Source organism: Coturnix japonica, chromosome 6 (genome assembly GCF_054131305.1).
Source record: "Coturnix japonica strain WE chromosome 6, WE-NBRP24, whole genome shotgun sequence".
NCBI classification, from domain to species: Eukaryota; Metazoa; Chordata; class Aves; order Galliformes; family Phasianidae; genus Coturnix; species Coturnix japonica.
In genome coordinates this window covers 4,657,276-4,683,519 of record NC_140668.1, presented here as the reverse complement: position 1 = coordinate 4,683,519, position 26,244 = coordinate 4,657,276, and the positions used below count along the sequence as shown (strand labels likewise).

General features: G+C 49.5%; 2 protein-coding genes and 1 long non-coding RNA gene across 5 annotated transcripts; 2 read left to right on the top strand and 1 right to left on the bottom strand.

Annotated features, from left to right (window-relative positions):
* Positions 1–985: 985 nt before the first annotated feature.
* Positions 986–1,669, top strand: LOC146760269 (uncharacterized). Its single transcript, XR_014947404.1, has 3 exons — positions 986–1,161; positions 1,277–1,363; positions 1,634–1,669. It is a non-coding gene; the product is annotated as an uncharacterized LOC146760269 (long non-coding RNA).
* Positions 1,670–1,705: 36 nt separating this feature from the next.
* On the top strand, positions 1,706–6,428 carry LOC146760268 (maestro heat-like repeat-containing protein family member 7; the record flags this gene model as incomplete). The annotated part of the gene is made up of 15 exons (XM_085551397.1): positions 1,706–2,051; positions 2,128–2,234; positions 2,455–2,604; positions 2,750–2,904; positions 3,007–3,154; positions 3,374–3,552; positions 3,636–3,773; positions 3,935–4,049; positions 4,193–4,330; positions 4,545–4,721; positions 5,027–5,182; positions 5,363–5,464; positions 5,553–5,661; positions 5,754–5,813; positions 5,928–6,428. Coding segments are annotated over 15 exons (2,250 nt in total), but the record flags the coding sequence as incomplete, so codon positions are not given.
* Positions 6,429–7,174: 746 nt separating this feature from the next.
* Positions 7,175–16,942, bottom strand: LOC146760267 (man(5)GlcNAc(2)-PP-dolichol translocation protein RFT1-like). Of its 3 annotated transcripts, XM_085550760.1 has the most exons (12): positions 16,453–16,942; positions 16,249–16,334; positions 16,023–16,139; positions 15,446–15,635; positions 14,719–14,820; positions 14,143–14,277; positions 13,050–13,449; positions 12,182–12,312; positions 10,915–11,059; positions 10,197–10,302; positions 8,872–9,121; positions 7,175–8,420 (listed from the first exon to the last, which is right to left on the bottom strand). In XM_085550760.1, exons 1-12 carry the CDS (start codon positions 16,513–16,515, stop codon positions 8,256–8,258), a joined length of 1,890 nt encoding a protein of 629 aa, XP_085406886.1. In that variant the 5' UTR covers positions 16,516–16,942; the 3' UTR covers positions 7,175–8,255. The 3 variants fall into 3 exon arrangements, with proteins under 3 accessions (XP_085406886.1, XP_085406887.1, XP_085406885.1); XM_085550761.1 differs by lacking the exons at positions 12,182–12,312; positions 13,050–13,449; XM_085550759.1 differs by lacking the exons at positions 16,023–16,139; positions 16,249–16,334.
* Positions 16,943–26,244: the final 9,302 nt, after the last annotated feature.

Below are 26,244 nucleotides of genomic sequence, written 5' to 3'. Positions count from 1 at the left end.
CCCAAGGACAGGGACGGCTGTGGGGCTCTGGGGCGAGCCCAGGGCAAGAGGAGGGGTTCTATGTGGAGGCGGATGGAACGGGGTGAGATCACAGCCCCGTTACAATGGGCTTTGACCACCAGGAGGCAGAGCTGGAACACGAGGCTCATTCGCCGCTGTTCCTCGCTGCGAGATGGAGCAGAGACCCCCACTCCGAGTTCGAGAGGCTTGGCCAGAGAGGCGCGGAGCATCCCGCACCCCCACGGCCCCGCAGGGGCCCGGCGAGGTGCATGGGGTGCAGCCCCAGCAGGGGCCCGTGGGCTCAGCTGAGGATCCTTTTGCCTCCGTCGTGTCACCTCAGGACGAGGATCCCCTGAGCTACATCGACGCCTGCTGTGCATGCAGACCGCAGGTAGTGTGCACTCTGTGCTTCCATGGCTGCCCCTGCCCGGCTGTGCCCAGAGGGTGCCGGGGTCCCCCGATGCCAACCCCTGTAACTCCCCTCCTGTCTCAGACACAGGAACAGAAGCTGTGCTTTCTGGCCTGCGTCCGCACTGCCTGCACAGCTGCCATCACGGACAGCGTGGTCCACAGCCAGCTGTGTGACTACGTGCTGAAGGTGGTGCTGTGCATTGAGGTAATGGAGCACTGCAAGGCTGGGCTGAGGGCACAGCCCTTCAACTGCAAGGTCACTGGGGAGCCCTGAACGAGGGCCAGGACTGGGGGCCTGGATGGGGTGCTTGGGCTCTGCACACAAAGCAGGGCACACTGCACCATCCCATCCCATCCCATCCCATCCCATCCCATCCCATCCCATCCCATCCCATCCCATCCCATCCCATCCCGCTGTGCCCACAGGCGCTGCTGCAGGAGGAGCCCGCCGAGCACCTGGACACGGAGCTCCGGCAGCAGGCTATGAGCACCATCGCCGCCATGAGGTACTGCCCCAGCACGGCTTTGCCAGCGTGGAGGCATTGGTCCCAGCCGGGGCCCTGAGTGGGACAGGCTGCAGGGCACAGGGTGCTGAGCGGAGCATCACACCTCTGCCCTCTCTCCCCTCGCAGTGGAGCATGGCTGCTTCCAGAGGAGAAGAACGGTCTCCTGCGTGCCTGCCTCGGCAGCGTCCTCCACCTCCCTTGCTACGAGGACGACGCGGACCTGGATGCGGCACTCTACGTGGAGGTGCGCATCAGCTGAGCCCTGGGGACGCTTCCTGGGCACCAGCACCCGGGATGCCCCTCTGCTGCCAGCAGGACGCAGCAGGGCAGGCCGCCCTGACCCCTGTCCTCCTTTGCAGACCATGGAAGCCCTGCACCACCTGCTGCAGGTGCTGGTGAGCAGCGCTGGCCGCTTTGTCCTCGTGGAGCTGCAGAACATCATGGAGGTTTGGATGTGGCAACGCTGGGGTTTGTGGGGATGGTTCAAGGCCACAAAGGAGGGATCCACACGAGGTCCCCCCAGGGCCTGCTGCGGGCAGGGGGTGCTGGCCCAAAACTAGCCCGTGTGGTGTTAGAGGGATGGGTGGGGAGCAGCGGGAAGATGGCAGGGCTGCAGCAGGACAGGGACGCAACCACCCACCCCGCTGCAGCTGGGGAGCAAGGGGAAGGACGAGTGCCCCGTGCTGTGGGCACAACAGCAACTTTTCTCTCCACAGCTCCTGCTGCCCTTCACCACGTGCCAGCTGGCGGTCGTGGAGGAGAGGGCTGTGGTGTGCATTGCCAGGCTGCTCGCCTTCAGCAACACCTGCGTCTTGCCTGAGGTAGGGAGTCCCGGCGCGCTCAGCTCTGGGACCACATCCTGGCTCCCCAGCCAGAGCCCACCTGTGTCCAGGCTTGCACAGAGCCTGGGCTGGGCCCTGCTGCCCACTCAGCCGTGCTGCCTCTCTCCCCAGCTGTGCACCTGCTTCGTTGGAACCGCGGTGTTCCAGCACAAGTGCCAGGAGAACCAACGCTTCCCCGTGCTGGGAAAGCTGGTCGGACACCTCATCCTGTCCTGCACTTCCACGGATGACAGGACCAGAGATGAGGCGATTAATGCTGTTCATCAGCTTTTCATCTTCATCGCTGCCCCAAGTGAGAGGAGTTGTGTTGGGCTAGGTCCCTCCAGATGCCCAGACCCCTCACTGACACCGTGTGTGCTCCTGTCCAGGACTGCCATGGCAACCGGAGGAGCGCACAGTACCACAGCTCTGGGACAGCCAAACTTCGCTCCACCAGGAGGTTTCCCGTGAGGACAGAGCCAGAAATATCTTCGAGGTACAAAGAGCAAACCCTGAGCCCACAGGAGAACCCAGGCCTGCAGTGTCAGGAAGAGTGCACGCACTGTCCCCGAGCAGCCCTGGTGCCTTTGGGGCCCTCACGCTTCATATCCCTGGCATCACCCAGCACAGCCTCTGCTCCCAGTTCTCCTGGGACACCTGCACAGCTGAGCAGCCAAGCAGAGGATAAGTCATCCCTCCTCTCCTCCCTCCCACAGGTCCTTCTGAAATACCTCCTGTACCCTGAAAAGGTCAACATTTTACTCACAGCCATTGAGAGCATGAAAGCACCGAGCCTCCACAGCACCCAGCTGGCTGCCCACATGGTGGATGTGCTCGCAGGAGAGGCTCGCTTCCCTCCACAGCAGGTGGGAACCTGCTGCTGCCTCCGCTCCAGCCCTGGGGGCTCTGCTCCATCCCTGGCACTGCGCTTGGCCGGCAGGCAGCAGTGGGGATGGCAGCAGGGCCCTGCTCTGGTGCCATCCCATTCTCACCCATGCTCCCCCCCTCCAGGTGCAAAAGATTGTGAAGGCGATCCACAGCAGCCTGCCTTCCATCAAAGCCAAGCCAGCTCTTGAAAGCCTGAGCAGGGCCTTGCTTGTGCTGGCCAGCAAATTCCCAAAGGAGATGGTCAGCAGCCTGCTGGTCTGCTCTCTCACCTGCTCCAGGTATGGGGCCACAGCCCTCAGGGCTCCTCTCCCCCCCCCTCCCCACCCCCCGGCCATCAGCCAGGCAGGAGCAGCCACGCTGACAGCCCTGGGGACCTGCAGAGTTGCTGTCACCATGTGGAGGGAAATGCTCTCGGAGTCTTCAACCGTGAAGACGGTGCTGCAGGAGGTGTTCCAAGTGCTCATAAACCACACTCTGCAGCACACCTCCCCATTCATCAAGGAGAGGCCACGTGTCCTTGCCCTGGCCGTGAGTTCCTCATTCACCCAGCTGAACCCCAGCTGAGTCCCCACTCCCCTTCCCTGTCCACCCCCGAGCCTTCTTCCTGCCCTGGGATGCATCCATAGACCTGCCTGGGGCTCTGGGGGTCTCCCTCCCCCCCCCTCCCTTTCTCCATCCCTACACTTCTAGAGACGGGGTGGAAACCCAGGGGACAGGGCAAGAATCATATCCGGGTGCTTTCTGCAGGCAGCAAGGATCCTACCAGAGATACTCCAGCTGCCTCTGGTCCTCAAGGAGGCTGAAGCCATCTTCCCCCAGCTCTTCCCAGCCCTTCTCCTGCAAGTGTCCTTCACCACGGAGCTGACGCTGCAGGAGGTGGAAATCTTCTGGGAGGGGCAACAGCAGCACCAGCTCACTCCCATCAGGTGCCACATCCCCGTCCCCCTGCTGCACCCAGGGACCCGGTGCTGGGGCTCCTGATGTGACTCGCACCCTTCTCCACCTGCAGGTCCGCGGTGCAGTCCTTGAAGGTGCTGCTCTGCAGCGTGGGCCTCCAGAAGCAGATGGAGGCCATCCAGGAGCAGGGGGGCTGGGACGCGCTTCTCAGCACTGTGACCCACCTCCAGGGTGTGCAGGTGGTGGCCAGGTGGGAGCCCTTCCTTGTGGTGTCACGGGGGTCCCCAGTTCTCAGCCAAACTGCAGCCACAGCACCAGAGCCTGTGGCCCCTGCAGCAGTGGCAAGAGGGCTGCACAGCCAGAGCTGCGTCTGCCTGGTTCAGGGCTCACGGTGCCTTCTTATCCCTGCAGGGTGATGAGGGAACTGCCTGCTGCTCTGCGTGACCCCATCTTCCAGCAGCTGGTTGAGCTGCTCAGCACCAACTTCTACTCCTGGGATATGGTGGCCATGGTCTTCCTCGTTGAGGTGAGCAACAGCTGCAGAAGCAGAGAACACTGGAGGCTGCAAGGCCACTGGCAGCACGAGCCCTGCTGCCTCCCTCGGGGCCTGCTGTCTTTCCCCAAGCTGACTGTTAGATCCAGCACTAAGAGCCACGTGTGTTGTTGCAGATGCTGGAATGCATGGACCTCAGCAAAGAGCTGCACCGCATCATAGGAATCTTTGCCCACTATCTGCAGAGCAAGAGGGTGGGCATGCAGCAGCTGGTGCTCAGGGGCATCCTGCAGCTCAGCAAGAGGCAGGACACGGTGAGCAGGGGTGGCCAGGAATGCCACAGGTTGGGCTGGGCCTGCCATGGGGCTGTAGCGGGGCCATGTACAACTCGGCAACTCTTCAGGCAGTGAGGAGCTGGTGCGCTCTGCCCACCCCATCACTGCCTGCTATTCAGGGCTGGTACTGGAGTAGCCTTGCCCTCATTACGCTTGCTGCCATACCTAAAGGATGGGGTGTTTTTCCCCACAGGCAAGGACAATGATCATCTTCCTGCCGTGCATCATGGAGCAGCTGCAGGATGCAGATAGTGACATCCGTGCCACGGCCCTACCAATATTCAGCAACCTGCTGCACCTCCTGAAGGAGGTTAAGCTCAGCGTCATGGCTCTGGAGCTGGCCGGCAAGCTCCCAGCTCTGCTTAACGATGTAAGGATGATAGGGAGTCCAGCACACGAGGGATGTGGCTGCCAGCCCAGCGTGCCCATGCCTGCTGCCTTGTGACAGCGCACCAGGGGACTTTCCTGGCCGCTCACCAGGTTCAGGCACTGCGTGGTCCTGGGCAGACTTTCCGCTGGGCAGAGCTTGCACACTTTGGAGCAGTTCTGAGGGCATCCTCAAGATCTGCATCCTCTCAGCTCGGAGATTTTGCCCCCACTTCACTGGTGGTGCTGTCCCTGCTTGCCATGGACTTGGAGCTGCTGACACAGATGTCCTTCCTTCCTCCTCCACAGGAGTCCGGCACGGTGCGTCAGCTCTCCATCGACTTCTTCCTCAAAACGCTGAGCTTTGTGGAGGGCCAAGAAAAGAGGAAGATGCAGAAGACGGTGTGCAGGAACCTGGTCCTGCTGTATCTACACCTGCACGATGAGGAAGAGAACGTGTCCAAGGTGGGAATCAGGTTCATCTGGGGGAGGGTGATGCTGCTCCCGTGGTGCCCCCCATACATCAAGAGTACTGCAGCCCACAGCAGCATCAGCCCCTGCTGCTGCATCCTCCCTGCAGAGGGGCTCTGGGGACACGGGCTCTGCGGCTGCTCGGGCTGCGGTGCTATCTCAGCTCTTTGGCAGGCCTCCCAGAAAGCCCTCCTTGGTGCTGCACGGTTCCTGCGCTGGAGGAAGCTGGAGCACCTGGTGCAGACAGAGCAGTTCTGGCAGATCAGCGACTGCATGGTGAGTATGCGCAACAGTATGCCCATTCCCACACCCCAGGACAGGGTCGGGACCAGCCTGCACTGACCTCACATTCTTCCCTCTTCAGCTGACCAAGAGGAGGAGACAGAGTGCAGCGCAGGACTACCTGGGCGACTGCCTGCTCTACCTGCAGAGCCTGCAGGAAACCCTGCGACTGGAGGCCGTGAGGTTCATCGGTGAGCCACGAGGCTGAGCTTCCCCCATCCCCGGCCCTCCATGCTGCACCCACGGAACAGCGGGGGTCGCTGACGGGGCTTTGTGTTCGCAGGGCTCTTAGGGCGGCACATGAGGGATGAGCAGCGGGCTGACAGAGAGCACATCTACCAAAGTAAGCCAGGGAGTGGGATGTTGGGGCAGCCAGCAGGTGACATGCCTGTCCCTCGCTCCCTCCTGCCAGAGGGGAGAGCTGGGTCATCATGCCTCTCTGTTCCTCTTATCGCAGGCCTTCAGGGAATGAAGCATGACCCCAGTCCAGCTGTCGCTTCCTTGGCCCTTCAGATGCTGAAGATCCTGAAGGAAACGAGGCCACATCCACAAGGAGCCATTGGGCAGCTCTCCACCAGGCTCCGTGGCACATGGAGGAGGTGGCGCTCCTCCCGGGCAGACAGCTGAGCGCCCTGCAAAGCTCCCAGCATCTCCTGCCTGCTGCTCAGCCCCACTCCTCGGGCACATCACTTCCCTTTGCCCCATCGCCCGCACAAATTGTGCTTTTGGAAAGTAAATGGGAGTCGTTAGGACTGGCCCTAGTATCCAGTTTTCATAGTGACTGGGCCCGTGTGCTGCTTTGTAACCTGTTATACTGCAGATAACAGCGGAGCGACATAATGGGAGAATTTCTAGCATTTCCAATGCAGTCTCAGGAACTGCAATTATTAGGCATTATCCAGGTTATTATCCAGTGTGCTTCTATTTTATTAATAAATTGGATGTGAATCAAATAGGATCTAATGTTACCAATGCTGGAGTCTATGGGAATAGGCATTTGATGTGTTAGTAATGCTGGTTACAATGCTGTTAGCCTACCAATGAGCCTTTTCTAAATTGGAGAAGACAAAACCTGGACAGAAATCTCGGGTGAAGGTGATGTTCCTGTATCATAGTGTGATCACTTCCTTTCAGCCCGCTCATCAGGATTTGTAAACTATGACCGTGCATCACTTGAGACAAAGCTGTTGGGTGCACCTGGACTGGAGTCAGGGAGGTCACAAGTACCTGATGGGGGCGGTCACATGTACCGGTATATACTATTTGTTGCAAGGCATTAAATTCGTTCTTTTGGCATTACGCACTGTGTGTGAGTCTCATCTGTTCCCCATGTGCGGAGGCACGGTACTTTCACACTCAGCCTTGACTTGTCGCCGGATTTGGAGGCAACAGTTAAGAAAACATTTCTAACAGAACCAAACATTTCTAACGGTACCACAGTGATACCAGAAAGCATTTCACCCCGTCAGCTCTGTCCATTGGTACCAACTCCTCACTGCCATTGGAAGTGAAGATGCTTCTAGAGCTGTCTCAGGACCTGTGGAGTTTGCTATGTGATGACAGTGAAGTCTTCATGCTGTACGTCTCAGCACACTCGGCATTTCCTGCTCCACTCAAACCATGTGAAGGGAATGCTGGTTGTTACAACGTGCTGCTCGTATGCTCTGAAGTCACATCTTAGACCAGCAATACGACATGGCGCCCTTAGGAAACAAAATTCAATGCTTTATTGCTTCTGAGCATTGACATTTTCAATAAATTAAATCAACACAAAGGTTTATAACAAACACAAAAAGGAGCAACCAGATGAAAAACCTCGTTGTAAGAAAAAGCAGCATTTTTTTAATCCAAAAGCAAGAGATCCAACACGCACAAACCCAGAAGGAAATCTCATTCAACATACACAACGTTCCACTTTGCAGAAAGGCGAGACAAATCTGCTCATAACTGCACTGATCACCTCAGGTAGGAACAGAACAGCAGTGAAGTCAATGATATTTAACTCTACCTTCTGGAACTTGGACGTGACTGTAATTCACAGCTGTTGTTCGGCACTGCTCAAAAACCCACCACACTTCTGTCTAGAGAAAAGCTTCAGAGCATTTCTGACAAGCTAATCGATTCTCTCCTTACATGAATGATGCTGACAGAAGTAAACTCACACAGCCAGCTTGGACTTGGACACGCTGCATATTCCAGTAGCTTCCCTGCAAGTACCAGAACTGTCTGTTTAATGCTTCTCACTTCAGGGCACCGATAACTCAGGTTTTTCTGCGCTGCATTACGTTCCACTTTGGTACTGGTTTCGTGCTTGGTCCTCGCTCCAGTGTTTGCTTCAGGTTTTGGTTCTGGTTTTTGTTTTTCAACATCAAACCATTTCTTTGCTAACTTTTTCAACAGCCCACCATCCTCAATAAGGGTATTCTTAATTACATGTTAATTAAGACGTAAGCCATACAATGCCTTCATATATGTCTCCCTACCAGTAAGAATGGGAGCTCCCCACATTAATTCTGGCCATCAGTTCATGTCAGGCAGGTGCACTACAGACCTTCATCACCAACGAGGCTGTTGGAAGAAAAGCTAAGAACGAATGATGCATGAAGAGAAAATTACTCGGCTCTCTTTCACTGTACAGAGTAGTTTAGTCAGCAACCACTTATACTGTCACTATCAATACTTCCAACAAACTCATGTGGAAACCTTTATCCAGGCAGACCCGTGCAAAGAATACAACCCTCCATAATTGCAGCCACGAACAAGAATTATTCTGCCCACGAGCATTTCATGTTCCTTTCTTCATATACTGGGAGAGGAACTGGCTTCTGACAAAGTGGACCAGCTTGGTCTCTGTGCAGAACATGGTAATGGTGGTAGCTGCAAAGCACAGCGCCCCAATGCTGATGTGAATCAGCCTTGACATCCAACCCTTATCGCAGCAGAAGAATGCCTAAAACAAAGGAAACCAGCAACTGAAGGAAAACCAGTTGGCACAAGGTAGGCCAGCTACATACATGATAGATGTTGTTGTTTTATTCCCCCTGCACTGCTTTTTTATTTTTTTAACCGAATCTTTAGTGACCATTTCTTTGCACTATCACCATCAATTACCAAGAACTAAGAATGTGGATATACAGATGGCCAGCAGAACTGTCTGACTCATTAGGTACACAGTCCTCTGCCACCTGGAGAAGGCAAGCAGGCACACATCTGAAGATCAATATAATTGCATGTCTTTGTTTCATTTTTAATAGATCTATACGCAGCCTTGCAAGATGTAATGGAAATCTCCAAGGCTATGGTTGTAAGCCTTTCCTGTTGATAATATTTCTTTCCTTCTGGTAATGAAGCCATCTGACAAACCTCCGCAGTGAAAGGAACATCCCGAGGCAGATACTTACCTCTGAATAAACAGTAATTCCTCCACTTATGACATAAGCGAGTATTAAAAACGGTGAGGGAAGCAAGCCTGTCAAAGGTCTGTAGGAGCTTTCCTTGAAGTACTCATAGATGTACTGGATGCTGTGAGCAATGCGAATACCCATATTAAAGCAGTTGGCAAGGATGAAGCCAACACTTCCGTGCCAGCGGGTCAAGAAATAAGAGATGCACAGGAACACGAAGGACAAGGCCAGCATAACAAAATTGTACCTAGGAAGAAGAAACAATATAAACAACATATGCAGTTGCACTATTTAATTACTAAACTCATTTTCAGAAGATAAAAATCCATTCGCTTTCTAAAACATGGGAGCAACAACTCCTGTCATCTGCTAACAGCCGGCAAGGCTGAGAAAAGAAATGCAGCACAAGAATGAAAAATACGTTGAGTAAACTAAACCAACAACTACTTTAAGTGAAGGAAATTCTATCCTACTATTCACCTGTGCATTCACTTCAGAAAACCTACTAACAATAATTAGCAGTATCAAACACTGAGGACTTTTTCCTTCTCTATTCGGTACTGAAGAACAATAACGCTCAATAGGGTGACACTTAGTCCTGCTCCAAACAGTGGCTTTAAAGAGAAGATCACACTTGGAAAGGGGGACAAAAGCAGTCCTTGCACATCTAAAAAGAATTGCTCAATTGCTAAACTGCTAAAAGAGGATCTCTTTTAATTAATGACCTAAAAAAAATAAAGGCCTAATTAATTTGGAACAGAGCTGTAATAGACAACAGCCACAGAAGTGAAACAAGTCCGATGGCAGCCATCAGGTTGCAGTGCCAACACACCACAACAGAGAACCAAGAAAACATCCAGGCTGCAAAACATCACAGGAAGTCATCTTGTCCAGAGCTCTCCTCAAGGCCAATAAACCACTGAACTCATGTCATCCCAAATGTGATCTATAGAAACTGTGACTGAGAAGTTTTAACAGCTGCAAGACTTTAAGGAGTTTAACATAGCAGTCCACCTTAAAAACTGAAGCTTCTATTCACGTACATGTACAGAAAATAAGACTTCACATTAAATTACTTTCCCAGTTTGCTGTGTATTAAAAGCTAATAACCTTGTCAGTTCGGATCCTTTTTACCCAAAGGTTTAAACTAAAGCTTTTACATCGAGGTCTGCACACAGTCCTTAAAACGACTGCAAAAAGAAACTGCCTTCTCAGTAACAGAAAAGCATTTCCAAGCGAATATCCAAGCAGAACAATTGTTCCCCATTTGCATGCTTAACTCCATGCAAATCACACACAGATGCACTGGGGGTACTCCTCACCTGTCCACTTCTCCTTTGCACATCGAAGCAAACGTGAAACATTCTGTTACTCCATTGACAGCAAGAAATAGGACATACAACGAGTAGCACCGGAGAAGATCGGGACCTACAACAAAATAAAGACAGCAGCATTACAAGGATAAAGAGATCATTATTTCTTTTATAAAGCCACAGTTTCATACTCCACAACAGAAGCTGTAACATTATCACCAATGATAACAGCAACTTCTGTGTCCCTTTGAGAAGCTTCTGGTCTGGACATCTTGACAAGATGACAAACAGAATAAACAAAACAAGGGGAACCCAAACACAAAGTACAAGGTGGCAGCAGCTATTAATGTAACAGACAAGATCTCCTCCACAAAAGTGGTGGTTGTATTTATTGGGCCATAAGCTGGTACACGTGACACAAGTCAGGAAAAGCCAATGCTTTATCCTTCCTTCCTTGTAAACCTCCTAATATTGTTAAAACTACTGCTGGGCTACATTCCAGCCTCTGCAAGCATCCCTGCAGGTAACTTTGGGAGCTGTGGTGCTACAGTTGGAATATTCTAAATGCATGCATCTACAGGAGGGCAAAGCAATCAAATAATTCTACCAGAATGAGGCTACTTGAAGCTCCTTTTAACCTGAGCTGATTTTTTTCAGACAGAAAGCTGACCGAGCCAAGAGCTCAGAACAGAGCTGAGAAACAAAAAACACAGCTAAAGCTTTTTACCTGTTCCAGAACTGAGCATTGAACCTCCATAAATATCCAGAGCCAGCTGAGAAAAGGCACATCCAAAAACAGCAATGGTAAGGCCAATCAGAAGCACCAGCTTCAACAGCAGTTCTAACACATTCGAAGCCATAGCAACATCATCCTGGAGAAAAAAACAGAAACAAAACAACAAAACCCAGCAGTCAATTACACGAACTAGAACCAGCACAACTGCTGCTGTCACCAAGAGAAACTGTTCCAGGGGGAAAAAGTCCACTGGCACAATGCAAGGCACAGCCAAGACTATTTTTTGGTATTGACACACCTACACACTTGGTCCTGGCTTCCAGCTGTGCTCAGGTATTCTTATTCTCTTCCGTATTATATGCAGAACTCTCAACAAAGATCAGCCATTGACAGCTCTGTTTCAGGGCTTAAGGAAAGGGGCAAACAGCAGCCAGTAAATAGCAAAGAAAAGCACAGCATTTGCCCAGGGCCACAGCCTGAATCACCAAAAGGGCCACGTCTTCATTGTTACACTGGACTACAAGTTTCGCCACAGCATAAGGAGCCCCTTGTGAGTTCTGTACATGGTAAGATGCAGCTGCCCACACCCCTCATGAGGAGTCAAACCTCCTGCCAGGTGCACGGGATAAGCCCACACACAAACACACCATGAACACTCCACGTCAAACACACACACAGGTACACCTCTGTCAGCCTACCATTAACGTGAGACACGACACTTGGCTGACTGGGACCTTCCTATCTGACCAAGAATTTCTTCTAGAGCATACAGAAACCTCTCCTTCATGTAACCATCGTTACTGCACAAACAATCCCAAAGCTCAGCCAAAACACAGCTGTCTTCCTCTGGAAAGGGCACCCTCTGAAGCGCTCAATGCTTACCAGCCTGTTGTATTTTCAAGTCAGTCAAATATTGTCAAGTGCCACTTATTTGCTGGAAAGAGATTGAACCTACAGTAATTGCCTCAGCACAGCTGCACAGACATGGTGCACAAGCACCATGCTGTTGGAGTAGAGGATTTTAACTTCAATTACCAGACAATGCAGCATTATGTCATTGCACCTCGTAACTCCTACTTCGCTACCTTTTTATCCATTTGCTTTTTGTCCAGACTCCTTCGGCATGGTCTCCACTTCAAGTTTCTTTCCAAATATCTTTACACTCAGTAATTTAAACACACGTCAGTCACACTCCTGATACAATTGATCTCCAACAGAAGGTAAGCATTTCATGTGGAACCAATACTAACAAACGTACCTGCTTCTGATCCTTTACATTCTTCCCTCTTTCCAATACTTGAGCGAAAAAGACATAAAAACTCTCTTCAATAGGCAAAAAGATGAACCTGGCCACCAGCGACCCGAGATTATTCACGATATCATACACACCTTCACAAACAAAACACACCAACAAGCTGTCACTTTTTTTCTGGCACAAATTCCTATTCCACATTTCTGATAAACAAAGAGAGAACCAGTGGAACTTAATGCAGCATTAGAGCAAATCTAGCAATAGCCCCAGACACCCCCAGGCAGCCCCTTCAGTTCTTACTACAGAGGAAGATAAAAGATCCAGATGCAAGAGAATCAGCCTGTGGCGCAGCCAGTGCTGTCACCTGAACTGCTGCTGCCATTCATTACTCTGTAAGGACACTGCTTTTATGGAGCACATTCAGTTGGAGATGTGATGCTACAAACAACAGTGTTCCTGCTGTAACAGCTAACAGACTGCAAAGGAAGACAACAGGGCCAAGAAAATGAAGAGAAGGAACTGCAATGTATCAGATACTATGCTGCCTCCTTCCAAGTTTTTAAAACAGAAACAAGACGCACAGCAGAAGAGGCACAACTGCCAAGTTTTGATCCAAGGGAGAAGCATTCCTTAAATCCACGACCCTCAAACAAGTTGCTCTGGTTTTGTTTCTTGTTTTTTGGTGTGTGTTATATTTAATAACCATTTACCCATCATTCTCTGAAATGCACCTCAACGTCCCAGCGCCACTGAAATCCTCCAACATTTTCATGTTATTTTCAAATGGTTTCTAATATTTTCAGTATTTTCAGAAGCAGACAAAAAGGAGCAACTAGAAAATGATGTCATTGTTGCACAGCATCGCCACACTCACCCTGATCGCCAAAGTTTATCACATTCAGAAAAGTCATCACGTATCGCTCACCTGAAGTTGAAAACACAGAAGTAAGGACAAACCCCCACATCTCTCCCCGTGTGTGTCCAGGCCCTGCTAACAGGACGCATTCCAGAGACATGTCCAGCAGGACGGTACAGTTCTGATCCTCCACAAACCTTCCGTAACTGCACCTGGGTTGCCAACACCTGCTGGTGCCGCTCTGACCACCATCCCCTCCCAGCCTTCCCAGGCTCCTTGTCCATTTTGTGACCTGTATCCACTTTCCTTCCCCCAGCATTCCCACACATCGAGCCTCACCCTCTGTCAAAATCCGCTTCAGGAAGGACTGTTTGAAGAAGCTCCAAGTCAGCCATGCTTCCTTCCAGTTAAGGAAAGCCTGCAAAATCAAAGAAGCAGCGTCACCCTGGTCTGGCTGACTTTCTCCCTTGTGGAAAATCACCATCTTTGCAGATACACAAAGGAACTGCATAAGTTTTCTACAGAGTAAATCACTCAACAGTAACCAGAGAGGGGGAAAAGTTGTTTAGCAGACCAATATAACTCTGCCCCTCACAGTACTGTACATCTTTCAGTGCTCTTCAAAGCACTCCTGCAAGCCTCACAAGACAGAACTGCCTTCATGTCCTCAATCTCTCAGTCTCTTCCTCATCTTTGCCTTTTCATTTCTTTCTTTGCCCCATTTCCTTTTTGGAGGACATCAGAGATCTGAGTATCTGCAGGACGCTGTGCACCACCACGTTCTGTCTGAGGAGAAGTTGAAGTACCAGCTCTGTAAGACAACCCTGGATTCTCTTCTACCTGATACCAGCTCACTCCCTTTAACACTGTAAATGTTCCATCTCCAATCAACAGATGAGGCAGCCAACGAGGCCCAGAAACAAAGAGCTCCAGGTTCACTGTGGTTTTCTGACAAGGATTTGAATGCAACAACTGTGAATGGAATTTTATGCAACCATGCTTCCTAACCAGCCATGGTGTCCAGGAGCAGAAATAATCTCTCAGTCACTCCATCAACTCCAGTTTTCAAAGCGCTCTCGTCAAAGACTTAAGAATGAACTGTGTGACCCACCTTATCCGCCATCCAGTTAGGTAACAGGCCTTTCATTCTTGTAATCGGAAATGACTTCTTTGTTGCTTCAGGAGACCCCAAGAACTTTGCAAAACAAACCACATAGCACAGCACCAGAACACTGGTGTACAAAAGCTGGAAAGACAAGGAAGGAAAAAAACAAAGAATGAGTGAGAACTCAGTGAGAAGTGAAGGCAGTTCCTCCTGTCAACTCTGAACCTAGCTGAAGGCGTTACTGTAACTCCCCTCCCCACACACAGAGTACTGTTGATTTAAATTCATTTTAATCAGCAGATCAGCATCACAGCCCTCTGCCCTCAAGAACAGCTAAAGCACACACAACGTAACAACCTTATTCACAAAATGTACCTTTAGGCACACAACAAAGGTGCCCATTAAACTGACTGGGCTCAACGCGCCAAGTAACGTCTATCACCAAAATCCTTCACATTTAAACCCTCACCTCGGAGGAACATTCTCTCACCTCCTCAGTGTTATCTAGCAGGTTAAATGTCACAGACAGCAGCAAAGAACATTTCAGAGCAAGAATTTATATACAGAATACAGGAAACTTACCTGAGCCAAGGAAAAAATGTGAAGGCCCCATTGCGGATAAAGGATGACTAAGATAACTGTCAAAGTGCATTTTGACACTATCGAAAGGCTTTCAGCAATTACCTTCAAGAAAGAGAAAATAGACAACACTCATTTTTGCCAGCTTAACCACCTACAGGAAGGCAAAGCACTCCAGTTTCACACACACAACCCACAAAGGACCTGTAAGGCATTCACAGTCAGTGTGGCTACCACAGTTCTGCTGCTGCATTGACCACCTCACGCTGCAGCATCTCTGCACATTCTCAAGTCTTATAGGGCACTTTTCCCCCATCACACTGCCCCGCTCCCTTGTGTGGGACCCACATGGGAGTAAATCCTGCTTGGCACAATCGTGACCCCAGCTGCTGCATTTCACAGCCTCACACCGACAGTGAAAAGCAGAAGTGTGGAAGGCGTCTGTGCCTCCCTCTGAGCAACACTTGTGATTATACATTTAATGAGCATTAGGGAAGTAACTTATAAACAAATTAACTTCCTTTTTTAAACAGGAGCAAATTAACGTTACAAATACATTATGACTACATCGTACAGCACGAAGCAACCCATAGCTTCATTTGTTTTTTAAGCACCCCTGAACATGCACAGATCCAGTTCAGGAATCTGGTCTTCATTTCCATTACGTCACTTTTTCAGCACGAAGTTTCTCCGTCCCACACAGCCCTATGCTCACAGCTTCCCTACTAACCTTAAGCCTTACAAACAGGTGAGCCTGGGCTAAAACCCAGAATGGCTCCCCTAGAAGCTCAACAACTGCAGAGAGGCCAAACGCCACCACGCCAGCCTGATAGTGAGGAACCACGGATGGATCCGGAACTTCAAGTACGTGCAGCCAGACGAAGCCCAGGAAAACAGACCAGAAGACACCAAGAGGGACTCTAAAAAGTTAATGTAAAAACAGTCAGGTTTCCTTCAGCAGAAAAAAGAACAAGAGAAAATCTGATTCAAATTTCCCACGCTGCTGTACTTTACGTATGTCGAAAGAGATCAGACAAACTCATTGCTATTGTAGCTACAAGTTTTGGTGTAAAACCTGTCAGTGCGAGCTACTACTTGCAGCTATGAGTCTGATAGCCCCAATGTAACTGTTACAGTGAGCCTTCCAGGCAACGGCAGTGGAGTCAGCAGAAGAAAACATGCACGGCATGCAGTGCAGACACGGGCTGCAGACACGGGCCGCCTCGTGCAGGTCCCGCTGCAGGACCCGCCGCCTCCTCCAGCCGGAACCAGGAGTGAGCTCTAAAGCAAAGCGGAGCCGCTCTCACGTCAGCCACAGCAGGTTGATGGTCGCGGCCCAGCTCCGCTCCGCGCCGCCGCTCAAGCAGGCCCTGCGGAACGCCTCCCTGGCCAGGAACACCGCGGTGGAATAGAGCAGCGTCAGCCTGCGGGAGACACGACGGGACACGGGGTCGGCCCCGCTCCGTGCCAAGGAAACCCGGCCACCAGAGGCGGTTCCCGGCGGCTCCCATTGCCGGGGCAGCGCGGCGTCACCTCACGCTGACGACGCCGAGGAGCTCCCTGGACAGGTAGCGCAGCGTCAGCGCGTTCAGCCCGAAGGTGACCGCCCGGAACAGCACCTGCGGGGGAACGGGGGAGGAAAGCGCTGCCAGGGGGCCGGGCCGGCTCCCGCGGGCGCCACCCAGGAGGGCGAGGAGCGGGAGGAGGCGGGGCCGGGGGTCCCGGGTCGGCCCGCACCTGCAGCAGGGCGCTGGACGAGGCCAGGCGGGCGGTCTGACGGAGAGCACCGACGGCCGCCATGACACCGAGCGACCGGCCGGAAGGACGGCGTCGCGCCGCGATGACGTCACGAGGGGGCGGACGGCAGCAGAGCTGAACCCGACCCGTGTGGTGCCTGTCAGCAGGTGGCGGCGGGGTGACACAGCGGGGTGTGCAGCGATACAATGTACGGCCTCAGTGTGCGGGGAAATGGCAGCCAGAGGCGTCCAGCTCCACTTGTGAATGTGGATGGAGCACAAGCAGCGCGTGTGAGCGCAGTGATGTGGTGCATTGCAGCACTGGGGGCACGGACAGGAAAGAAAAGCCCCAGATCTGGCCATGCAGCTTTTAGCAGCGCCGCATTCGGCTCTTGTTCTTTGCTGGCCAAAACACGGAGCTGCTGGTAGTGACAGTGCTGAGACACGGCGCTTTGTAGCTGACACTGCTCCACACAACTGTGCTGTTGTGCTCTTTGCACCCGGTGCAGTTCCCATGGAAATAAACGGCAGGCATTACTTTTGGAGCAGCCCGTACAATACAACTTCACCACCTCATTTTATCTGTGCCTTATCATCCTACCTAAAATGTAAGACTCTTTTCTGAGAATCCAATAGTACCGAAGGTTCATCGTAAGAGACACTTCAGGAGTCACCTCAGGCTGTTCTAAGCGGTAGAACACTCCCATCGCATCCTGAGGAATGTGGAGAGGTTCAAAGAAGAGGCTCTGACCCCACGTCTGAGGCTAAACCAGCACTGACATCCTCCGTGCACACCATACTCCTAACATTCCATGTCTGATGTGGAGCAAACTCCTGTCCATCCGCACACAAAACCTGATGCGATCAATTATGCTGAAAGCACAATACAGAAAGCAAAAACCTGTTCTCTGTCTGTGGCGAACCTGAAATCTTTCCAACAGAAACAGAGCCCCACAGCATCCCTATGGGAGCAGCAAGGCACAAATGCCACTTCTGACTACTGCAGTGACACCATACCCCGAGCCTGTGACTTGAATCACTTCATCCTCTCACAAACATTACATTGTACAGAACGAAACCCCGTAATGTTGTCAGCAACGTTTCCGAAGGGTATATGCAGGTTCACTGCAGCCTAGGAGAGAGCTAGCCAGGAAACCATGAAGTCAGCCTTGCTTTTTTATTGAATTATGGCAGTTTTCCAGACCTTTGTGTGATTATTAAAACAAAAGAGAGAACTGTGGTGCTTAACAATGAGATCAGATCAGCGGTACAGAGAGTGGAATGTGTAATTTGCAACAGGGGAGGCCCAAAATCAGACTTGCCTTGTTAAACCATACAGATAAAAGGGTGAGCAGCCCTTTTCACTGTGCAACACTGGGTTTTTCAACCAAATCCATGTGAGGCTGCTATGAGCTTTGCGTGTCATTTTCTTGAAGCACATGACGACTCACCAATAAAAAGTGAACTCATTCAGTCTGCTGGCTGTTTTGCAGCCCAGGCTTACATTTGGTCCCTTTTTACCTCTGAGCCAAAGTCTAGCATCGTTAGCAAGAGGCCAAGCTAAGACATTTACTTACACGCAATACCATTTAACCACGTTAATAATGCAGGACATCAGGTGGTTCCAGCTGGGTAGTGCAGTGAAGACATATCAGCTATTTGCTCAGAACTGAACTGAGAAAACAGAACACTTCATCTTTGCTAACACCATCGTTACTGTCCGTGTTCTACACACAGAAGGTGTGCCCACGTGAAGAACACGCTCTGTGCTAACTGTGGGGCACAGCACACTCCTCGGTGGCTGCTCCTGCATTGCTGAAGGAAAGCAGTCTTTGTTAGCAGATCTTTTGCTTGGAAGACAAACCAAACAGTTACTTACACCAGAACACAGTAAAGCAAAAAGAATAATAAAGTTACTTGAAAAGTGATTGTGCAGAATGGACAAGGGAGAAATGCTCAATACTTGCAGAAGTAGAAAGAAAGGTCCTGAAAACAAGGGAGAATTCTGGCATCACTTATTTTAAAAGAATGGTGACTCAGTATTTAGAAAAGAGGTCAGCCACTGGATTTCACAACCACATGTGGAGAACACTACAGAGGAAACTGGATGGGTCTGCCAAAGCAGGCAGTGTAGGGCCGAGAGCTGCCTCCCCCACACACACCGAGGTGGATTCAAAACAAAAAAACACAGAACTCCCCTCTGCAACTATTTCTGAAGTGTTTGACCAGCAGAGTGCAAAAACCAGCAGCACTGAACTGCTACAGGGACCGAAATGTGCTGACATCACCAGAGCCAGGTGGGCAAATCCGAGACAGCTTCGTGTGTTACTGCCCATCCTGTACCCAGCTGTGCATAAATAGGAAATGTCAGTCTAACTATTCCAATGCAGTCTGTAAGGTGAACAGACAACACGTGGAAAAGAAGGACTTCCCAGTCTTCTCCTGGAAGTGAATGAGAGGAATTTTATGGACAACAAGGAAAGCATATTGATAGTCAGAATGCTTGTACAGCACATGCATGCTATAAACTGCACTGTATTCCACGATACTGTCTCATCCTTGTTGCTCTCCTCTGGTGTTTTCAGCCTGGGTAACGTCAACTGAAGCAGCACACCTTACAGCACACACCGACATAACTAAACACAAGTCACAAATAAGGGAGAAGTGGAGCAGATCATTCCTTTATAAGATTAAAAAACCATCCTGGGGATTTTCTTTGAAACTTATGCCATGCGGTTCCTGAACTTCCTTTTCATCCCAATGGTTCCCAAACACTTTGTCCTTCACAAGACCGTCTTCCCCCCCTGGGGAAAACACAGCATTTCCACTGCTCAAGCATTACAGCTGGAAGGCACAGGACAGGAATTAAAGCACACTTCACTAAGTGAAACTGTTAACTGCATTTAGAGACTGAAATAATGCAGAAAGCCTAAAAGAATGAATGTCCTCTCCTTGCAGAAATGGATGGAGGTTTCAAGAACCAAAGCTCACCATCTGTCTCCCTTTCTGTCACTGAAAGAGCACGCCAGCTCCTTCATAGCATGCCTCTGATCCTCTCGTTTTCCAAGGCAAAAACCTAAGAATGACTCTCACAGGACTCATTAAGGCTGCTCCCCCCTCCAAGCAAAGAGTAAGCACAAGTAGAACTCTGCACAGTGCTCCCAGGAGATGCATGGGAAGACATGTACTGAGGCAGCCAACGCAGCTACTTTCACCTCTCTGGGAAACAGACTGAAAAAGCTGAGGCTGAAAGGACAAATGATGTTTTCAGTTTACTGCTTTAACTTCTCAGCTAAACAGCAAGGATGAGCTGTCCACAACTACGAGCAGTTTTGCTAGTAATTCACATGGCCACTCACTGGAATGAGGGACGCGCTGCTTAGTGACTTGTGTATAGAAGCAGGGAGCACACACATGTCATACAGCACAGGGGTTTAACAGCCAGTATCCTTACGGTGCTTTTTGAAAGCAGCCAGGACAGTCAGGTCACAAAGATCACAGCAGTCTTGACTGACTGATCTTCACTCACAGAGGGGTTCTTGAGATCTTTCCTGTTGCATTATAAAACGATGAGCATCAGAGCTCACACGTACACCTGCACAGTGGAAAGTACCCAACGTTCATTGAAGTCATCCAGGATGCACGCAGCATTCAGAGATTCCTGGTCCTTTTACATACCCACAAAGCACTGTGTACTTCGAAGACAAGGAAGTGGTGTACAGACACACACCTGTGATTGCTTGGCCCCACTGATGCTGTTAGCAGCCAGGTTTGATCAGAGGCTGAGCAGTCAAAAACTCTTTCAGAATCTTATCCACCATCCTCTCTTCAGCTCCCCTGCTGGAGCTGTTTTCACATCCGTGAAAATCTATTAAACTCTAATGTTTGCTTTTGTAACAAAGTCCTCCAAGACTGCAAACAGCCTTCCTTTTCTCTCCCTTTTTACTGTTTAATAACTTGTACAGAAATAGCCATGCTGCAGATCTGACAAAAGCCAACCCACCACAAACCGTGAAACAAACATGCACATAAAAACTTGGGGCAGGGGAGGAAACCCTCCAAAAATCCTCAACCTATTTGAGACTTTATAAAGACTCCTCCCAGCCTCACCATGGGGTGTTTGGCCTCAGCCCACCCCCCACAGAAAATATTCTCTTTTTTCCCCTTGTGAGAATACTGACAAATGTGGGTGGCAGCCTGGGGCTCTTCTCCTGGCTCACAGCATTGCCCAAACACACACAGCCCGCCTCCATGCTAAAGTAAAACTGCAGCATTAAAATATTTCTGCGTGCTGCATCTGTTCTCACCACCCACAGTCTTGCTCCTGCCTTGCTGCTCTTGCCTACTGGCGTGAGTATTCCAGCTTTAGATAGAACTGTTTTAGGGATACAGGCCAAGAAGGTTAACGACAGTTAGCTTTTGTTGTTTGGGTTGAATATGGTTAAAATCTGTGCCCACACCCAGTATTAATAAACAGGCTCAGTCCGTGGCAGTGGACAGGTTCATCCCTGCAGAAGAGAACTGCCAAGTGAGTGCCAGCAACTACTCCAAGTCTGTGCAGCACCGCCTGCAGAAAGTGCTCTGTACTCTTCCTTACTGACGTTCTTGGGTTGGATGTCTTTGGGAAAGCTGCCTGTTTTCTGTGCTAGGATGACCGAAATCAAGCAGCTTTCGACTTCCAAATCCATCCACAGTCCAACTAAATCTTGACAATGAGAAGTCCCTGTTCTATAGCTCTACTACATGGACACTCAGCTGCTGGTCCAAACGTGGCACTCTGAAATTATGCAGGTTCTCAAGCAGCTCTACAATTACTGGAAAGTTAATTCCAGAACTGCTGCAGTGAATTGTTTTTAGCAGCTATTAACCTATGTAAATGTCCATCTGTTCTGATTCCTTTCCACTGCTGAGTGTCCAGTGTCTGTTTTGTGATTTGAAGGTGACTGAACGTTACAGTCAGCTGTGAACAGGAAAGGTAACGGGTCACTAAAGCACACAGAGAGTCAGCATCGTTTGTAAGGTGGAAATGAAAAACCATAGTCTTCATTCTGATAGTCCCTCTCACTACCAGCCTTTATTACTGCTGAAATGAGAAAATCAGACTAGAGGGAAAGTTGTAATTAATGGAGTGGAATTAATCCAGGTCACTCTATTACTCTGGCTTTGCACAAGGGTAACTCTACTCCAGTAACTTCAGCTGAGTTTTTCTGGCACAAACCCACTGTAAGCAAAAGCAAAATTTAGCCTCTCGTTTGTTCTCATTAGGCTCCTGGCCCTTAAGCATCAGACTGACTGGAAACAGTTTACAGCCTTCAAGTTAGAAAGGAGAAAAATCTGACTAACAAGAAAAACACAAGTGTGCCAAATAAATATGGTACTGTTTTATAGACTACAGGATCAAAAAGATGCAGAAACACTTGTCTTAAAAGAAAGGTGACAGGGCTTAGCAAGAAAGCACTCTTAATGGCTATAGCTGCTACTGAAACTGCTGCCTCTTGTCACTAATCTTGGGCAAACTGCTTTTTTTTTCTTTCCTCTTAAATGGAAACCATAATCCTGCTATGAAGCAGAGCAGCCACGAATTAAGAGTTTTGGTAGCTATTATAAAAGGTTAGATTTTATGACAGATAAGACAATATTTCTGAGGTTTCTTAAAGCATGACTGTGATGAGAATGACGATAAAAGCACCCCGTGTATCAGGGTGAGCACAGGAGACATTACATATTTTGCAGTCTAAAAGTAGCAGAAAGCTTGTTAGTTTTGAAGTGACTTGGAAACAAGCTGGCTCCATTTTGCAAAGGTTCCTCCCTGTGCTGCCAATCACAGCCTTAGACTCCTTTTCTAGGTCTCTGTCTCTTTATTAGAGCAAATAGGAAGCGACAGTAATGACACCAATGATGGATGCAGTATCTGCGATACAGTTTTCTCCCATTTCTCTCCAGGGATTGGGCTGATTAACAAATCTGAATTTGTGTTTGCAGTCACGGACTATTTATGGGGCTTGAGAACGTCAGCAGTCATGGAACTTCATACCATATGTTTTTCATCACCCCTTTTTTTCCCAGAGCAAACAGCCTGTTCAGGAATGACCACGGTTTTGACTGTAATCATTCATCTAACTGCTTATTTGTGCCTATTTGTCCCAGACACATAGAAAGGCTTGGATTGGAAAGGACCTTAAAGATCATCTCGCTCCAAACCTCCTGCCATGGGCTGGGTTGGTCTCCACCCCTTAGTTCAGGCTGCCTATCCAACCTGGCCTTGAAGGCACCATTCGCCTCCAGAGATGAGGCAGAGATGTGGGACGTGCAGAGGCCAATCCTCACCTGCATCGGTTAGGGTCAGTTCAACTCTTGCACAGCAGCCAAATCACTGGTTCTAAGATACAGACTTGCTCTTAAAAAAGCTTGTCTTGCCACAAATCTTTAGTTCTGAATAAATAGAGAAGCTATTTAGAGCTAAAACTAGCATTTGCATAGCCCTGCAAAGACTTCAGCAGAAGCCGGTATCTGAGAATAGGAACAAAACGTAAAACATGTTTGAAAGAAGGATGGCCATTCTCAGAAATAACTCAGCAGAGAGCTAAAATAAACCACACCCCATGGCAATGGTTAGCTAAAATATTCTATCCTATCTTTTATTAACTGTAACAAGAACAGACTAAGAACTGCTGACAATACACACATTTTACAGAGAAAACGGGTACCATGAGACATAAAGGACAGTGACGCTGCAGGCCAGGACAGCACTTGTGCTGTTCCTGAGGATCACAGCTCACATGGTTCTGTTTTAGTAAGGCTATAAGTCACTGCATCTCTCAAATCTCTCTCTGCTGGACTGCGTTTCTATAGAGGATTCTTTGTTTGCACCTGGATGTGTTTAAGAGCCGTCTGGATGTGGTGCTCAGGGATATGATTTAGCGGAGGGTTTTTAGAGTTAGGGTACTGGTTAGGCTGCGGTTGGACTTGATGGTCTTCAAGGTCTTTTCCAACCTGGGTCATTCTATGATTTTCTGGAGAAGCGTGTTTGTCCCAACTGAACTTCACATTCATTTAGTCCACTTCCCCGTTCCTATCCAAGGAAGGAACCATCGAGTGTCTTTAACTGTTCTACCCCAGTGCAGCACCCAGGGCGCACTCCCAGGTGGCTTATTTCACTGGTAACCTTACACCTGCTGAAGATCTTGTTGATACGGCAGCATTCCCTGTATTTCCTTTTTCTGGAAGAACTGGCAGAGTGAAACTAACATAAACAAACTCTTGCACCGAGACACCGGCAGACTGGCTTAGCCTGTAATTTGTTTTCTTGCACTGTTCCTCCAGGATGACTGCATAGCTATTTGCAATACCATAAAAAGGTACAAGAGACCAAGCCCTGCCCTTCTCGGTCAGTCATGACCCAGTAATTTGTGGTGGCAACTATCCTAGTATAGTAGGAGGGATGCAACGGCACCATGCTTAGGTGTTTCATGTGTGCCAATAAAATGGAGCAAGCATAATGTTATCTGGAGCAGGAATAACAACGGTCACTGTCAGGGCTCAGCTCCAGCAAGTCTTCCAGCTCATTAATCACGTGCTCCCAACCCCACTGTAAAGACAGGTTCTTCCCCCAGTTATTCTGCATTTAAATGCGGCCTTGTCTGTAGGTAATGTACAACCTGGGACTGTTCTACATGACGGAGATTTAGATACTACAAGGAAATTGTGCTTCTAAGACGTTTTCTTCTGCAAAACCATTAGCATGATTAGCATAAAACCCGTATGAGACCCCGCATAAAATCCAAAGCAAACATGTAGGGCAAATGAAATCAGTGCAGTAATACCACGGCTTACGTTTGCCCAGAAGGATTTCATTTTCTGCACCCTGAGCTGATGGGGCCGGCCCAGAGCAGGGCCATTGGGATGCTCAGGGGGCTGGAGCACCTCCCGGGTAAAGACAGGCTGAGGATGCTGGGCTTGTTCAGCCTAGAGAAGAGGTTCTGGGGAGTACCAATACTGATTTGCATACCTTTTAAGGCCTAAATCAGATGCTAAACACTACTGAAGTGCTGAAGATCTAAGACAACATCCCAAAAGTAGTTACTACCATTCATATGACTGAGAACAACTATTCTGCCAGGCAGGTGCTCGGTTGTTTTTCTTATTCTTCTTAAAAAGGGGAAAGAAGTACAAACCTTACTGTGAACACAGTGCTCCACTTCTGTCTTTGCTTCCAAACAAAGTGAACTTTATTTCCCCGGGCAGTTGATCTATCAAGCTTCATAGGTTCTTAATCGCACGTTAAACAGATGCTCTGTGATGCACTCTGCCTGGTGAAGCAGAACACCTACCCACTGTGGAATGTTCTCACTATATAGAAAGTGCTGTGCTAAGTAACCCGCTGGTTATTACCTCTGCAAACAGCAAGAAGCTGCTCCCTAATGCCAAGGGAAAAGATAGAAAGGGAAGAGCTACGTGACTATATAACAGAGAACCAGCAGAAAGCCATTAAGCCCCCTCACAGAGTTCCTGAAGCAGAAAGCTCGCTCAAAAGATGCAACAAAAGAAAGCACATGGAAGCCCCCGATTGTCCTGAGCACACCTTGCACACTAACGTGTCACCCCGCTGACACACTGACTGAGCTTATGATCTCCAAGTGAAACACGGCCCTTCTATTCACATTTCTGTACCATCAGAAATGCCGATGATTTGTGTTACTTCTTAATTTCTGCCTCAAGCTTCTTCATTTATACTCTAAGCCGATGCAAGTTTTCCTTCCAGCAGGCTGTAGGCCACATTGTTCTGTATTAGAAGAGCATGATGAGTTTTATATGTTTTTATTCCAGTTACTGCAGAATATTAAGAAGGGTGAGAGCAAGAGGGCAAAATTCTCCCACCCAAATCTAAGCTGTCAGAATGGAGGGAAAAAAAAGGAGGAGGGGGGACTCTGTGATAATACTGTATGACTCAGAGGCTTTGCAAACCACCTTCAGAAATACGGCTGGGCAGGATGAAGGCTCCCTTCTCTTTCTCTGCTCCATTTACACATTCCCAGGACTTGCTGCAACAGGAAACACCAACATTTTCCTCCAAATCTTCAGGGAAAAAGTTTCATGTTTTTGCAGCTGTGCTGGTCAGAATGCCGCTCCCAGCAGCCCCTCAGCTCCCTCCTTAAACGTCCTCCCACTGCTCAGATTTCTTTTAAAATGATGGTGGAATCCTCACACAGGTTCCCAGCAGCACACACACACTGTTGTGATCCAGCAACAGGTAGCTCAGCTCCACCGCACCATGCTCCACTCCTCAACAGAACAGGGGGGAAATAGGATGGAGGAAAAGGAATCTCACAGGTTGAGGTAAGGACAGGGAGGTCAATCACCAGTTACTGTCACCGTCAAAACACTCAGCATAGACTGATTGCTGTAATTTATTACCGGCTGGTAACAAATCAGAGCAGTGAGAGCTAAAGCAAATGCAAACACCTTCCCCACATCCCCAGAGCATAGACAGCACTGCTCAGGCTCAGCTCAGGCCACCAGCACCACCCTTCTAGTCCTGGGTAGATCTGGCTCTGAGCTGAGCTGGGGCAGCTGCTGGAGACCACCAGAGGTCACTGCTGCAGCTGCCATCAAACCCTCGTCGTGCAGACCCGACATACAGACACAGCCCCATCTTTAAAAAGACACAACTTTGCTGTCTTGCAGTTGACAGAGCAGCTGCTATACAGCATTGCCAGAAGGAATCCAATGCAGCTCAGTGACTACAGCAAAAGACTGAACTTTTTTTTTTTTTCTATTTCTTTGCCTGTTTCAG

What these genes read in the sequence shown, in the direction of transcription:
- LOC146760267 (XM_085550759.1), bottom strand. Translation starts at nt 16,814, where the DNA reads ATGGCCAGATCTGGGGCTTTTCTTTCCTGTCCGTGCCCCCAGTGCTGC. An exon ending in ACCTGTTTGTAAGGCTTAAG is followed by an intron (nt 14,821 to 15,445) that starts GTTAGTAGGGAA and finishes TCTTTCTTGAAG; the next exon opens with GTAATTGCTGAAAGCCTTTC. An exon ending in GATAAACTTTGGCGATCAGG is followed by an intron (nt 12,313 to 13,049) that starts GTGAGTGTGGCG and finishes TTGTTTGTGAAG; the next exon opens with GTGTGTATGATATCGTGAAT.